Source organism: Microcaecilia unicolor, chromosome 2 (assembly GCF_901765095.1).
Source record: "Microcaecilia unicolor chromosome 2, aMicUni1.1, whole genome shotgun sequence".
NCBI classification, from domain to species: domain Eukaryota; kingdom Metazoa; phylum Chordata; class Amphibia; order Gymnophiona; family Siphonopidae; genus Microcaecilia; species Microcaecilia unicolor.
In genome coordinates, this window is record NC_044032.1 from 81,701,075 (window position 1) to 81,717,794 (window position 16,720).

At 51.0% G+C, this 16,720-nt stretch overlaps 1 protein-coding gene across 2 annotated transcripts in view; it reads right to left on the reverse strand.

The window, feature by feature from the left end:
* The window catches only part of OXCT1 (3-oxoacid CoA-transferase 1), a 468,078-nt gene that overhangs the window by 424,699 nt on the left and 26,659 nt on the right, over positions 1-16,720 (reverse strand). For both annotated transcript variants that reach the window (XM_030193084.1, XM_030193085.1), the window contains exon 3: positions 10,296-10,386. In XM_030193084.1, the coding sequence (XP_030048944.1) occupies positions 10,296-10,386 (91 nt within the window). The remainder of the gene's footprint in view (positions 1-10,295; positions 10,387-16,720) is intronic.

The following is a 16,720-nucleotide window of genomic DNA, read 5'->3' on the forward strand; positions in this document are numbered from 1 at the left end:
ATTCATAGGCTGCTGCTCAGTTAAACATCGCTGAGCAGGTGACTGAATATTCAGTGGCACTTAACCAGGTAGTGCTGCTGACTATCAGCTCTAACTAGCCACTTCCTAACTGGCTAGATTAGGGGATGTCCTGGGGCAGAGTCACTACTTAACCAGTTAGGAGTGCTATTCAGTCTGTGCTAAATAGCTAAGTAAGCAGATAAATTTAGGACAGTTTTGTCTCATTTGCAAATGTAATCATCTCACTCATCATTCAGATTTCCATATCCTTTATAAATATGTTAAATAGTGCCAGTCCAAGTACTGATCCCCTGCAGCACTCCACTAGTCACCCTCCTCCACTGAGAGAAATAACCACTAACCCTTCCCTCTGTTTTCTGTACAGTAACCAATTCCTAATCCACAGAAGGACATTGCCTCCTATCGCATGACTTTTTAATTTTCTCAGAAGTCTCTCATGAGGAACTTTGTCAAAATCTTTCTGAAAAGCGAAGATACTTACCTGTAGCAGGTATTCTCCGAGGACAGCAGGCTAATTGTTCTCACATGTGGGTCGACGTCCGCGTCGGTCCAGGAATCGGCATTTTGCAAGCAAAATATTTAAAAAGTTTTGCCAGAGTCTTCTGGCGCGTGTGCAGCGCACACCGCGCATGTGCAGACTGATTTCCCACCCGTCGCATGAACACTTCTCTTCAGTTAAATCAATAAGCATATAGAGAAATAAATAACTCCAAAGGGGAGGTGGGCGGGTTTGTGAGAACAATCAGCCTGCTGTCCTCGGAGAATACCTGCTAAAGATAAGTATCTTCGCTTTCTCCAAGGACAAGCAGGCTGCTTGTTCTCACATGTGGGGTATCTCTAGCACCCAGGCTCACTCAAAACAATGAACATTGGTCAATTGTGCCTCGCAATGGCGAGGACATAACATAGATTGACCTGAAACCATAAACAACTGAGAGTGCAGCCTGGAACAGAACAAAAATGGGTCTAGGGGGTGGAGTTGGATCCTAAACCCTGAACAGATTCTGCAGCACCGACTGCCCAAACCGACTATCAAGTCGGGTATCCTGCTGAAGGCAGTAGAGAGATGTGAATGTGTGGACTGATGACTACGTTGCAGCCTTGCAAATCTCCTCAATGGAGGCTGACTTTAAGTGAGCCACTGACACAGCCATGGCTCTAACATTATGAGCCATGACATGACCCTCTAGAGTCAGCCCAGCTTGGGCATAAGTGAAGGAAATGCAACCTGCTAGCCAATTTCAGATTGTGCATTTTCCAATGACAACTCCCCTCCTGTTGGGATCGAAAGAAACAAACAACTGGGCGGACTGTCTGAAGGGCTTTGTCCACTCCACGTAAAAGGCCAATGCTCTCTTACAGTCCAAGGTATGTAAACTGCTTTCGCCAGGGCGGGTATGAGGAGAAGGGAAAAAAATGTTGGCAAGATAGACTGGTTCAGATGAAACTCCGACACCACCTTCGGCAAGAACTTAGGGTGCGTGCAGAGGACTACTCTGTTGTGATGGAACTTAATATAAGGTGCATGCACTACCAAGGCCTGAAGCTCACTGACTCTACGAGCTGAAGTAACAGCCACCAAGAAAACGACCTTCCAGGTCAAGTACTTCAGATGGCAGGAATTCAGTAGCTCAAAAGGAGCTTTCATCAGCTGGGTGACAACGACGTTCAGATCCCATGACACTAGTGGAGGCTTGACCAGGAGCTTTGACAAAAGCAAACCTCTCATGAAGCGAACAACTAAAGGCTGTCCAGAAATAGGCTTACCCTCTACACGGCGATGATAAGCACTAATCGCACTAAGGTGAACTCTTACAGAGTTGGTCTTCAGATCTGACAAATGTAGAATATATTCAAGCAGGTTCCTTGTAGGACAAGAAAGAAGATCTAGGGCCTTGCTGTCACACCAGACGGCAAACCTCCACCATTTGAAAGAGTAACACCTCTTCGTGGAATCTTTCCTGGAAGCAAGCAAGACTCAGGAGACACCCTCTGAAAGACCCAAGGAGGCAAATTCTAAGCTCTCAACATCCAGGCTGTGAGAGCCAGAGACTGGAGGTTGGAATGTAGAAGCGACCCCTCATTCTGAGTGATGAGAGTTGGAAAACACTCCAATCTCCACGGTTCTTCGGAGGACAACTCCAGAAGTAGAGGGAACCAAATCTGATACGGCCAGAAGGGTGCAATCAGGATCATGGTTCCGCAGTCTTGCTTGAGTTTCAGCAAAGTCTTCCCTACTAGAGGTAAGGGAGGACACGCATACAGAAGGCCTGTCCCCCAATGTAGGAGAAAGGCATCTGACGCTAGTCTGTTGTGGGCCTGAAGCCAGGAACAGAACTGAGAGATCTTGTGATTGATCTGAGTGACAAAAAAATCCACTGAGGGGGTGCCCCACGCTCGGAAGATCTTGCGGACTATTCCCATGTTCAGTGACCATTCGTGAGGTTGCATTATCCTGCTCAACCTGTCGGCCAGACTGTTGTTTACGCCTTCCAGATAAGTGGCTTGGAGAAACATGCCATGACGGCGTGCCCAAAGCCACATCTGGACAGCTTCCTGACACAGAGGGCGAGATCCGGTGCCCCCCTGCTTGTTGGTGTAATACATGGCAACGTGATTGTCTGTCTAAATCAATAAATTTGGTTGGATAGCCGGTCTCTGAAAGCCTTTAGAGCGTTCCAGATTGCTTGCAATTCCAGGAGATTGATCTGAAGACCTTTTTCCTGAAAGGACCAGGTTCCTTGAGTGTGAAGCCCATCTACATGAGCTCCCCACCCCAGGAGGGATGCATCCGTCGTCAGCACTTTTTGTGACTGAGGAATTTGGAATGGACGCTCTAAGGTCAAATTGGATCAAATCGTCCACCACTGCAGAGAATTCCGAAAGTCGGTGGACAGTTGGAATTACATCCTCTAGGCTCCCCGCAGCTTGGTACCACTGGGAAGCTAGGGTCCATTGAGCCGATCTCGTGTGTAGGCGTGCCATGGGAGTCACATGAACTGTGGAGGCTATGTGCCCCAGAAGCCTCAACATCTGCCAAGCCGTGACCTGTTGAGACACTCGAGGTATGGACACCAGGGACAGGAGGTTGTCTGGCCTTGCCTCGGGAAGATAAGCTTGAACTGTCTCTGTGTTCAACAGGGCTCCAATGAATTCCAACTTTTGGTCTGGAGTGAGATGGGACTTGGGGTAACTGAAAACGAACCCCAGTAGTTCTAAGCACCTGAATAGTCATTCACATGGACTGCTGAGCGCCTGCTTTCGAGGTGCTCTTCACCAGCCAATCGTCGAGATCAGGAAACACATGCACTCCCAGTCTGCGTAGCGACGCTGCGACTACCGCTAGGCACTTTGTGAATACTCTAGGTGCAGACACCAGACCAAAAGGCAGCACACAGTACTGAAAGTGCTGAGTTCCCAGCCGAAATGGAAGATGCTTCCTGTGAGCTGGAAGTATCGAGATGTGTGTGTAAGCATCCTTTAAGTCAGTCCAGAGAGCATAGCCAATCGTTTTTTTGAATCATGGGAAGAAGGGTGCCCAGGGAAACCATCCTGAACTTTTCTCAAACTAGAAATTTGTTCAGGCCCCTTAGGTCTAGGATGGGACGCATCCCCCCGTTTTCTTTTGCACGAGGAAGTACCTGGAATAGAATCCCAGCCCTTCTTCCCCTGGTGGAACGGGTTCGACTGCACTGGCCTTTAGAAGGGTGGAGAGTTCCTCTGCAAGTACCTGCTTATGCTGGGAACTGTAAAATTGAGCTCCTGGTGGGCAATTTGGAGGTTTAGATACCAGATTGAGAGTGTATCCTAACCGGACTATTTGACCAGTCGGAGGTTATAAAAGGCCACCTTTGGTGAAAAAACATCAACTTCCTCCCTACCGGTAAGTCATCCGGAATGGACACTTTTACTGAGGCTATGCTGAACTAGAGCCAGTCAAAAGCCCATCCCTTGCTTTTGCTGGGGAGCAGAATGGGCCTTAGTCGCACGCTGTTGACGAGAATAAGAGCGCTGAGGTTCAGCCTGGGCAGGCTGCCGAGAAGCAGGAGTGTACCTACACCTAGAGTAGGTATAGGGGCACTCCTCCTCCCTCCAAAAAACTTCCTAGATGAGAAGGCAGTAGCAGAAGGCGCCCGGTGGGAGAGAGAATCCATAGCATCATTATGCTTCTTGATTTGATAAACTATATCCTCTACTTTTTCTCCAAAAAGATTGTCCCCCCGGCAAGGAACATCCGCCATCCGCTGCTGGACAGAATGATCCAGGTCAGAGACACAGCCATTAGAGTCTGCGCATCACTATACCTTGAGCAGCGATTCTGGATGTCATGTCAAAAGTGTCAAAAGTACCCCTGGCCGGGAACTTGCGACATGCCTTCTGCTGCCTGACCACCTGGCAAAAAGGCTCAGCCAACTCCGTAGGGAGTGCATCAACCAAGCTGGACAGTTGACATATCGAGTCCCACAAGTGTACGCTCGTGAAGAGCTGGTATGACTGGATCTTGGCAGCGAGCATAGCGGCCTGATATGTTTTTTCTCCCAAAAGAATCAAGAGTCCTAGCTTCTCTGCCTGGGGGCACCGAAGCATAGTCTCTAGTACTCCTGGCTCTCTTGAGGGCAGAGTCCACTACCATGAAATTGTGGGGTAACTGAGACCTCATCAATCCAGGTTCACCGTGGATCCGATACTGGGATTCAGCTTTTTTTCAGGGCCACGGGGCCAGACAGAAGGGCTGACCAGTTTCACATAAGGACTTCCTTCAGTACCTTATGCAGAGGAACTGTCACAGCCTCTTTAGGTGGAGAAAAATAATCCAAGACCTCGAGCATCTCAGTCCTGGGCTCATCCTCAACCTCCACAGGGAAGGGAATAGCCATAGCCATTTCCCATACAAAAGAGGAAAAGGACAGACTCTCCGGTGGAGACAGTCTCCTTTCTAGTGGAGGGGAAGGATCAGAGGGAATCCCAAAGGACTCATCAGAAGAGAAGTACCTGGGATCCTCATCTGACTCCCACAAACGCTCCTGCTCAGTGTCGGATAAAACCTGTGTTAAGGCGCTTCGACACTGGACCTGCCTCAACGCCGAGGAACGATGTCCTCTATGGCGATGTCAAAAGGTCGATGCCCTGTCTGACTGCAGCGAAGCTCCCTCCACCGATGTCGAAGGGGAATCGACCTGAGTGGCGGCCGACATCGGGGACCTCACCACAGGTAAAGGGCCAGACACTGCTGCAGCAGATGGTACAGAAGGCGCAAGCACCCTCGACACCGAAGCTGACTAACTTAGCAGTCCCTCCAGAAGTTCTGAAAACAAGGCCCGGATGCGCTCGTCGAGAGCTGCCATCAGAGAAGCTGCGGGGTCAGTGGAATAGGCGGTGTCAGAATCCGTGGAGGCTCGGGGAGCAGGCACTGGGCTGCTAGGAGACCGACACATCAGCACCTCCTGTATCGAGGGGGAGCGATCCTCTCGGCGCCAACGCTTCTCGGGTGCCACCTCTCTCGATGTCCCGGAGCTCCCGGTACTGTGCGTCGAAGGAGAACGATGACGGTGCTTCTTAGCTTTTGCTCGACGCCCGTCATCAAGACTCCTCGGTACCGATGAGGACATGGAATCCTCACGCCTCCTCGGGGCCGGGTCCGAGAAAGGCTGGTCCCGGGGGGGGGGGGGGGAGCTGCATAACAGGACGCCTTGAGGCAGGTGGAGACCCACTCGACGCCTCCCTGATCCCAGTACGAGTTGGTCTCATAGCAGCCATTACCTCTCTCCCCTACGTCAATGCTCCCTTCGATGTCGACACCGCCGACCTCGATACTGATGTCGATGTTGACGTCTAAGGATCGGACTGAGCCCCAAAATGTTTTTCTCGTTGGGCCTCTCGAGACGCTTGGGTCCATTTCTTCATATGAAGTCAGACTACAAACGGCTCGGCTATGGTCGGGTCCAAGGCACTGGATACACCAAGCGTGGGTATTGGTACCTGAGATTGTTCTGTTGCACCGAGTACAACGCTTGAAGCCGCTGGGTGTCTTCGATGACATGGAAGGAAAAACGGCTTCGGCGAAATCAAAAGACGCGATTGTGCCTAAAACAGAAAAAGGCACAAAAAAGAAAAGAGGAGAACCCGACCGCGCGGCCTAAAGGCTTGCAAAATGCCGATTCCTGGGCCGACGCGGACGTCGACCCACATGTGAGAACAAGCAGCCTGCTTGTCCTCGGAGAAATGTAGATACACTATTTCAACCGGCTCACCATTATTCACATGTTTATTCACACCTTCAAAAGAAATGAAGCACATTGGTGAGGCAAGACTTCCCTTGGCTGAACCCATGCTGACTCTATCCCATTAAACCATGTTTATTTATGTGTTCTATAATTTTATTGTTTATAATAGTTTCCACTATTTTACCCGGCACTGATGTCAGGCTTACCAGTTACATCGTCTACTTCCAATCTTCATGTACTATGGATGATGTTAATGACAGATTACATATTACTAATAGCAGATCAGCAATTTCATGCTTGAGTTCTTTCAATACCCTTGGAGTATTTATTTATTTGTTACATTTGTACCCCGCGCTTTCCCACTCATAGCAGGTTCAATGTGGCTTACATAGTAGTAGGATTACAAAGTATAGTACAGAGAGAGCAGAGTAATGGGGGTGTGTAGATAGGTAATATTATAAGGGAGAGGGGGAAAGGAGATAGATGATTTACTACTCTTTAATTGGTCGATTTCGCTCAGTACGTCTTCCAGGTTGACCAATATTTCTTTCAGTTCCTCTGCACCATCACCTTGAAAACCATTTCTGGTACAAGTAGATCTCTTACATCTTCTTCCATAACAACTGAAGCAAAGAATTCATTGTTTCCCCATTATGGCCTTGTCCGCCCTGAGTGCCCCTTTTGCTCCTTCATGACGTAACAGTTCCACAGATTCCCTCGCAGGCTTTCTGCTTCTGATGTACTTGAAAAAGTTGTTACTGTGAGCTTGAGCCTCTGCGGAAACTTTCTCTTCATATTCTCTTTTAGCCTTCTTTATCAATACTTTGATTCTGACTTACCACTGCTTACGTTGCTTCTTATTTTCTTCATTTGGGTCCTTCTTCCATTCTTAGAAGGACATTCTTTTGGCTCTAATAGCCTCTTTCACTTCACCTTTTAACTGTGATGGCTGTTGTTTTCTCTTCTTTCCACCTTTGTAAATACTGGAACGTATCTGGTGTGAGTTTCCACGATGGTATTTATTAACAATGTTTATGTCTGATTAACCTGCTTATAATCGAACGAGAAAAACGCCCAAGTTCCGACCTAAATCGGGAGATGGGCGTTTTTCTCACAAAAACAAATAAAGCGGTATAATCGAAAGCCGAACTTTGGACGCTTTCAACTGCACTCCGTCGCGGATGCGGACAAAGTTGACGGGGGCGTGTCGGAGGCGTGGTGAAGGCGGAACTGGGGCGTGGTTATCACCCGAACAGAGATGGGCGCCTTTCGCCGATAATGGATACGTTTGTAGCTAGAATTTAGGGCACTTTTCCTGGACCCTGTTTTTTCACGAATAAGGCCCCAAAAAGTGCCCTAAATGACCAGATGACCCCCAGAGGGAGTCGGGGATGACCTCCCCTGACTCCCCCAGTGGTCACTAACCCCCTCCCACCACAAAAAAATGATGTTTCACAACTTTTTACTTTCACCCTCAAATGTCATACCCTCCTCCCAAGCAGCAGTATGCAGGTCCCTGGAGCAGTTGTTAGGGGGTGCAGTGGACGTCAGGCAGGTGGACCCAGGCCCATCCCCCCCCTACCTGTTACACTTGTGCTGCTTAATGCTTAGTCGTCCAACCCCCCCAAACTCACTGTACCCACATGTAGGTGCCCCCCTTCACCTCTTAGGGCTATAGTAATGGTGTAAACTTGTGGGCAGTAGGTTTTGAGGGGGATTTGGGGGGCTCAACACCCAAGGGAAGGGTGCTATGCACCTGGGAGCTCTTTTACCTTTTTTTTTTGTTTTTGTAAAAGTGCCCCCTAGGGTGCCCGGTTGGTGTCCTGGCATGTGAGGGGGACCAGTGCACTATGAATCCTGGCCCCTCCCACGAACAAATGCCTTGGATTTATTCGTTTTTGAGCTGGGCGATTTCATTTTCCATTATCGCTGAAAAGCAAAAACGCCCAGCTCACACCTTGGCGAATAACACATGGGCGTCTATTTTTTTTGAAAATACGGTTCACTCCGCCCCTTCACGGACCCGTTCTCGGAGATAAACGCCCATGGAGATAGGCGTTTCTGGTCGATTATGCCCCTCTTAGTGTCCTAATCTTTGCAGCCGATCTTTTTAGCTTCTTCTTAACCACTTTCCTCATTTTATTATAGTCACCCTTTTGAAAATTAAATGCAGCTACAGTAGATTTCCTTTGTGGCTTCATCCCAGATAGCACCTCAAACTTGATCAGGTTATGATCACTGTTTCCCAGGGGACCCAACACCGTTACCTCTCGTACTATGCCCTGAATGCTACCAAGGATTAGATCTAAAATGGCTCCCCCTCTTGTCAGTTCCTGGACCAGTTACTCCAAGAAGCAGTCATTTATTGCATCTAGGAATTTTATCTCCCTGGTGCTCCCTGATGCAACATTTATTCAGTCATCATTGGGGTAATTGAAATCATCCATTATTATAATGTTGCATAATTTTCCAGCTTTCCTAATTTCTGTAAACATTTCTTCATCTTTCTGTTTGTTCTGTCCTGGCAGACAGTAGTACAGCTATCTACATTCCTAATGATAGAATCATCAACTATAAGTAGCTCTGGGCTTAACAGGGCCTTTCCTCCCTTCTTTGGTCCTGTTTATAAGGAATGATCATAGTCTATCCGCCTCAGCAAACCATATGAAAATGAACTTACTCACTCAGTCATGGCTCACTCAGTCATTGGGTACCTATCACTTATTCCCAGCATTCAGGAAATTATGTCACTAGTTCCCAGAAAGGCTAAGTTCCCAGAAAGGCTAGTTCCCTCCCCCCACCGGTCACCTCCCTCATAGCTTCCCTAATGGATACTTCCTCCCACACAGAGGTCCTAGATCTTCACCTTAACTGTAAGGGTGGGCCACGGGACTAACCTTAGACCCAGGTGTTTGTTTTATACAGTCTAACTCTGGCACTGTTGCCGAGCTGGGGGGTCCTCACCTCTCCATGATGGGACATACAACCCGTCACAACAATCAAAGTATGTCTTTTTTACACCTGAACAGTTACTGGCTTTCCAGCATCTAAAAAAAGTAGTTCAAGCTTAGTTTGCATTTCTTTGGCCCCCTTTTACAAAGCTGTGCTAGCAGCTGCCGTACGGCAATGCCGACACAGCCCATTCAAAGTGAAAGGGCTGTGTCAGCACTACCGCACCTACATGCCTGCCATGCCGCTTTTCAGATTTTTCTTTAAAGGCACAGGATGGAGGCAGGAGACGAGGGCTGTCGTCTCTCGACAAAGGTGGTAGGTGGGTTGAATTGGGGGGGCTTAGATGGGAGAGGAGGACTGGGGAGGGGGGTTTCAAATGGGAGAAGGGGACTGGGGAGGGGGGCCTCAGATGGGAAGGGGGAGAAGGGGACTGGGGTGGGGAGGGGGATCTCAGATGGGAGAAGAGGTGAGAAGGGGACGTGGGGAGGGGGGTCTCAGATGGGAGAAGAGGGAGAAGGGGACGGGTGGGAAGAAGGGGGGTGGGGAAGGGGCCATGCGAGAAAATGGGAGCCATGCCTGGGGCTGGTGGGAAAATGGGTCTGGGGCTGAAAAGGGGTCCCTAATGCAAGGCATGTGGATGAAGGGGGCTGGAACTGGGGGCTGAAAAGGGGCCCCATTACAGGAATAAGCAGTAGGTAAAAAGCACTGATTGCCAATAATTCCTGATGACATAGGATGAGGCGAATAGACAGACCTGTACAGGCAGCAGTTGCTCTGGTAAAAACCTCCTTCCTCTTCTCCTCCCCCCCCCCCCCCCCCCCCCCCCACCACACACACTTCTTTCTGACAAAAGTTGACTAACCTGGACAAAAATCTCCTTTGAGAGCCATGGAATTAAACATTTGAGACAGCCCCTCCTAAGCATTTGGGCTCTAGGCATATGCTTAGTTTGTCTATGCCTTAATCTTGACCTGTAAGTAAAATCTAGCTATGTAAATAACATTATATTTGGCTACATATATAATTCATTAGTGCAAGATTTCAGAAGTGTTGTCCACATCTTGTAAACTGTCCTTCCAAGAGACCCTGAGCACTCACCCAGCATTGTTACTGACTGCAGTGACTCCATGTACACCAGTTTTCAATAGTGCAGATATTAAGTTTTCGGGAATTCCACATAAGCCAAATCCTAGAAGAAGAAAAAAATCTATTCAAATGGGAATTTAGAGCAATATATTCAGCATACTGAAAAAACCCCTGAAGTATTGGTTGCTAACTTGTACCTGACTTCATAAACAAATAGAATCTAGTCTTTTTTGTTATCCCTGTTTGGCAACTGAAGGGTAAAAGTATTCCACTATGTATACCTGATCTGAAGGAGTAAAAATTAGCTGAAGTAATTTAACATTTACCACAACTGTCTAATTGGGCTTCAAAATTAAGCACATCATTTTAGCTGAAAATCTGCACATATACCAGCCCCGCCTTTCTTTTAATAAAGGATAATTACTTTGATCCAGGTCCTTATGATATACCATCCCACATTATCAAGTTATAGCCATCTGCTTAGAATGCACTATATAGCACTAACGTTTTGGAACATAATATCATTACTTAAGCTAAGTGTAAACTTTACATGAGAGTTTTTAAAAGGCATAGAGCGAATGATACATACCTGTAGCAGGTGTTCTCCGAGGACAGCAGGCTGATTGTTCTAACGACAGGGTTGACGTCCACGGCAGCCCCCTCCAACCGGAGCAAAAATCTTGCGGGAGGTCCCGCACGCAGGGCATGCCCACCACACATGCGCGGCCGTCTTCCCGCCCGTGCGCGACCGTTCCCGCTCAGTTGAATGACAAGCAAAAGAATGAGGAAAACGCAACTCCAAAGGGGAGGAGGGAGGGTAGGTGAAAACTTCAGCCTGCTGTCCTCGGAGAACACCTGCTACAGATATGTATCATTCGCTTTCTCCGAGGACAAGCAGGCTGCTTGTTCTCACGACTGGAGAATCCCTAGCTCTCAGGCTCACTCAAAACAAGAACCCAGGTCAATTGAACCTCGCAACGGCGAGGGCATAACAGAAATTGACCTACGAAGAACAACTAACTGAGAGTGCAGCCTGAACAGAATAAATCGGGTCCGGAGGGTGGAGTTGGATTCAAACCCCAAACAGATTCTGCAGCACCGACTGCCCGAACCGACTGTCGCGTCAGGTATCCTGCTGGAGGCAGTAATGTGATGTGAATGTTTGGACCGATGACCACGTCGCAGCCTTGCAAATCTCTTCAATAGTGGCGGACTTCAAGTGGGCCACCGACGCTGCCATGGCTCTAACACTATGAGCCGTGACATGACCCTCAAGAGCCAGCCCAGCCTGGGCGTAAGTGAAGGAAATGCAATCTGATAACCAATTGGAGATGGTGCGTTTCCCGACAGCGACCCCCTTCCTATTGGGGTTGAAAGAAACAAACAATTGGGCGGACTGTCTGTGGGGCTGTGTCCGCTCCAGATAGAAGGCCAACGCTCGCTTGCAGTCCAATGTGTGCAACTGACGTTCAGCAGGGCGGGTATGCGGTCTGGGAAAGAATGTTGGCAAGACAATTGACTGGTTAAGATCGAACTCCGACACCACCTTTGGCAGGAACTTAGGTTGAGTGCGGAGGACTACTCTGTTATGATGAAATTTAGTATACGGAGCATGGGCTACCAGGGCTTGAAGCTCACTGACTCTATGAGCTGAAGTAACTGCCACCAAGAAAATGACCTTCCAGGTCAAGTACTTCAGATGGCATGAATTCAGTGGCTCAAAAGGAGGTTTCATCAGCTGGGTGAGGACGACGTTGAGATCCCATGACACTGCAGGAGGCTTGACAGGGGGCTTTGACAAAAGCAAGCCTCTCATGAATCGAACGACTAAAGGCTCTCCAGAGATGGCTTTACCCTCTACACGATAATGGTAAGCACTAATTGCACTAAGGTGATTCCTTACTGAGTTGGTCTTGAGACCAGACTCTGATAAGTGTAGAAGGTATTCAAGCAGGTTCTGTGCAGGACAAGAATGAGGTTCTAGGGCCTTGCTCTCACACCAAACGAAAAACCTCCTCCACTTGAAAAAGTAATTCTTTTTAGTGGAATCCTTTCTAGAGGCAAGCAAGACACGGGAGACCCCCTCAGACAGACCCAAGGAAGCAAAATCTACGCCCTCAACATCCAGGCCATGAGAGCCAGAGACTGAAGGTTGGGGTGCAGAAGCGCACCGTCGTTCTGCGAAATGAAAGTTGGAAAACACTCCAATCTCCACGGTTCTTCGGAGGACAACTCCAGAAGAAGAGGGAACCAGATCTGACGGGGCCAAAAGGGCGCGATCAGAATCATGGTGCCGCGGTCTTGCTTGAGCTTCAGTAAGGTCTTCCTAGGGTTACCATTTTGTGTCCTCTGAAAAAGAGGACACATGCCACGCCCCCGCCTGCACCCGCCACGCCCACTGCCACGCCCCTTTTGGATCGTAATTCCGCCCCCTTTCCCCTCCCCTCTTCACATAGTCCCCTCCCCCGCACCCCCCCATCACATACTCCCCTCCCCCTGTCACATGCTCCCCTCCCCTTCCTTACCATCTTCCCTGGTGGTCTAGTGACGTCTTTCGGGGCAGGAAAGAGTCCCCTCTTTCCTGCCCGGAGCTCTGCCTTGCCCATCCTCCTTCTCGGTCTCGGCTGAGGATTCAAAATGGCCGCCGAGAGTTGAAGCGGCCTCGCGAGACTTCAACTCTCGGTGGCCATTTTGAATCACCAGCAGAGACCGAGAAGGAGGATGGGCAAGGCAGAGCTCCGGGCAGGAAAGAGGGGACTCTTTCCTGCCCCGAAAGACGTCACTAGACCACCAGGGAAGATGGTAAGGAAGGTGAGGGGAGACCCACGGCGCCGATGGATCGCGCAACTGCACGCACGCCCTCCCGCACGCACGTTTGTCCAGAAATCCGGACAAACGTGCATGCAGGCAAAACCCGCCGGACGCCCCGGACATGCCCTCAAAAAGAGGACATGTCCGGGGAAATCCGGACAAATGGTAACCCTAGGTCTTCCCCACCAAAGGTATGGGAGGATAAGCATACAGGAGGCCGTTCCCCCAATGGAGGAGAAAGGCATCTGACGCCAGTCTGCCGTGTGCCTGAAGTCTGGAACAGAACTGAGGCAGCTTGTGATTGGTCTGGGAGGCGAAAAGGTCCACCGAGGGAGTGCCCCACTCTCGGAAGATCTTGCGTACCACTCTGGAATGGAGCGACCACTTGTGCGGTTGCATGAATCTGCTCAGCCTGTCGGCTAGACTGTTGTTTACGCCTGCCAGGTATGTGGCTTGGAGAAGCATGCCAAACTGGCGTGCCCAATGCCACATCCTGACGGCTTCCTGACACAGAAGGCGAGATCCGGTGCCCCCCTGCTTGTTGATGTAATACATTGCAACCTGATTGTCTGTCCGAATTTAGATAATTTGGTAGGACAGCCGATCCCTGAAGGCCTTCAGTGCGTTCCAGACCGCTCGGAGCTCCAGGAGGTTGATCTGAAGATCTTGTTCCTGGGGGGACCACCCCCCCCTGGGTGTGGAGCCCATCGACATGAGCTCCCCACCCCAGGCGAGATGCATCCGTCGTCAGCACTTTTGTGGGCTGCGGAATTTGGAATGGGCGTCCCAGGGTCAAATTGGTCCGAATTGTCCACCAGCGCAGCGAATTGCGGCAACTGATGGACAGGCGGATGACATCTTCTAGATTCCCTGTGGCTTGGCACCACTGGGAAGCTAGGGTCCATTGAGCAGATCTCATGTGAAGACGAGCCATGGGAGTCACATGGACTGTAGAGGCCATATGGCCCAGGAGTCTCAACATCTGCCGAGCTGTGATCTGCTGAGATGCTGAGGTCTGGGAAGCGAGGAACAGAAGATTCTGAGCTCTCGCCTCGGGAAAATAGGCCTGAGCCGTCTGTGAATTCAGCAGAGCTCCTATGAATTCCAAAGATTGGACTGGCTGGAGATGGGACTTCGGGTAATTTATCACAAACCCCAGCAGCTCCAGAAGTTGAATAGTGCACTGCATGGACCGAAGAGCTCCTGCCTCTGAGGTGCTCTTCACCAGCCAATCGTCGAGATACGGGAACATGTGCACCCCCAGCTTGCGTAGATATGCTGCAACCACCACGAGACACTTCGTGAACACCCGTGGTGCAGAGGCGAGCCCAAAGGGCAGCACACAATACTGAAAGTGCCTTGTCCTCAGACGGAATCGGAGATACTGTCTGTGAGCTGGCAGTATCGGGATGTGAGTGTAAGCGTCCTTTAAATCCAGGGAACATAGCCAATCGTCTCTCTGAATCATGGGTAGAAGGGTGCCCAAGGAAAGCATCCTGAACTTTTCTCGGACCAGATACTTGTTCAGGCCTCTCAGGTCTAGGATGGGGCGCATCCCCCCTGTTTTCTTTTCCACAAGGAAGTACCTGGAATAGAATCCCTGCCCTTCCTGCCCGGGTGGTACGGGCTTGACCGCATTGGCGCCGAGAAGGGCGGAGAGTTCCTCTGCAAGCACCTGCTTGTGATGGGAGCTGAAGGATTGAACTCCCGGTGGACAATTTGGTGGGGTGGAAACAAATTCAGGGTGTATCCGCACCGCACTATTTGAAGAACCCACTGGTCGGAGGTTACAAAAGGCCACCTTTTGTGAAAAACTTTCAACCTCTCCCCGACCAGCAGGCCGTCTGGCACGGCTACTTTGATGGTGGCTATGTTCCCATAGGTCCAGTCAAAAGCCCGTCCCCTGCTTTTGCTGTTAAGGCGCAGGGGGCTGCTTAGGCGCATGCTATTGACGGGAACGAGCGCGCTGGGACTGTCCCTGAGCCTGAGGAGGCCTTTGGGCCGGCTGGGTGTACCTACGCTTGTTGTAAGCGTAGGGTGCAGCCTGCCGGGCCCGGGAAAAACGTTCACCTGCGGAGGTGGATGCTGAAGGTGCCCGGTGGGAGAGCTTGTCGAGAGCGGTTTCCCGCTGGTGCAGTTGGTCCACCAACTGCTCGACCTTCTCACCAAAAATGTTATCCCCCCGGCAAGGGACATCCGCCAGCTGCTGCTGGGTGTGGTTGTCCAGGTCAGAGGCACGCAGCCACGAGAGTCTGCGCATCACTATACCTTAGGCCGCAGCTCTGGATGCCACATCACAGGCGTCATAAATACCCCTGGACAGGAATTTTCTGCACGCCTTCAGCTGCCTGACCACCTCTTGAAATGTCCTGGACTGCTCCGGGGGGAGCTTGTCAACCAGGTCCGCCAGTTGCCGCACATTATTCCGCATGTGGATGCTCGTGTGGAGCTGGTATGATTGTATTCTGGTCACGAGCATGGAAGATTGGTAGGCCTTCCTCCCAAACGAGTCCAGTGTGCGAGACTCCCGCCCAGGGGGCGCCAAGGCGGTATCCCTCGAACTCCGTGCTCTCGAGAGCAGAGTCCACGACCGCTGAGTCATGAGGCAATTGAGGCCGCATCAACTCCAGGTCTGAGTGGATTCTGTATTGGGACTCCGCTTTCTTGGGGATGGTGGGATTAGATAATGGCTTCAACCAGTTCCGAAGCAGTGTCTCTCTGAGGACATTGTGCAACGGTACCGTCGAAGACTCTCTAGGTGGTGATGGATAGTCGAGGACTTCGAGCATCTCCGCCCTCGGCTCATCCACAGTAACCACTGGGAAGGGAATGCTGATAGACATATCCCGGACAAAAAAGGCAAAGGAGAGGCTCTCAGGAGGCGAGAGCTTCCTCTTCGGTGAAGGAGTGGGGTCGGAGGGAAGGCCCACAGACTCCTCGGAGGAGAAATATCTGGGGTCCTCCTCCTCCCCCCACGAGGCCTCCTCCTCGGTGTCGGACATGAGCTCTCTCAGCTCAGACCGCAACCGGGCCCGTCTCGACTGCGAGGAACCACATCCTCGATGATGACATCAAGAGGTGGACTCCCGCGCCGGCAGGGACGAAGCTCCCTCCATCGACGTCGACGGGGATTCCACCTGAGTGGCAGTCGACACCGGTGCCGCAAGCGGCGTCAGCGGCCTCATCACCAGACCAGAGCCCACCGGCGCCTCCATCAACGGCACCGAGAGCGCAAGCACCCCCGGTGCCGGCAGGGCCTGGAGCATCAGCCCTTCCAGAATCCCCAGAAGGATGGCTCGGAGGCACTCGTCTAGGCCCGCTGTCGGGAAAGGCAGGGGGCCGGTGTGGGCGTCGGTGCTGGAAGCTGCCCAGGTCCAGGAGACAGTACCGAGGTACCCGACGACCTGCGCATCGACACCTCTTCGACCGAGGGGGAGCGCTCCTCCCGGCACTGCCGCTTCCTGGGGGTCGAGTCTTCTCTCGATGTCCCGGAGCTGCCAGTCCCGTGCGCTGTGGGCGACCGATGACGGTGCTTTTTGGCAGCTTTCTTCCGATGTCCGTCATCGGCGCTCCGCGGAAGAGACGAGGAGGAGGTGGAGTCCCCACGGCCTTGAGGTATCGGATCC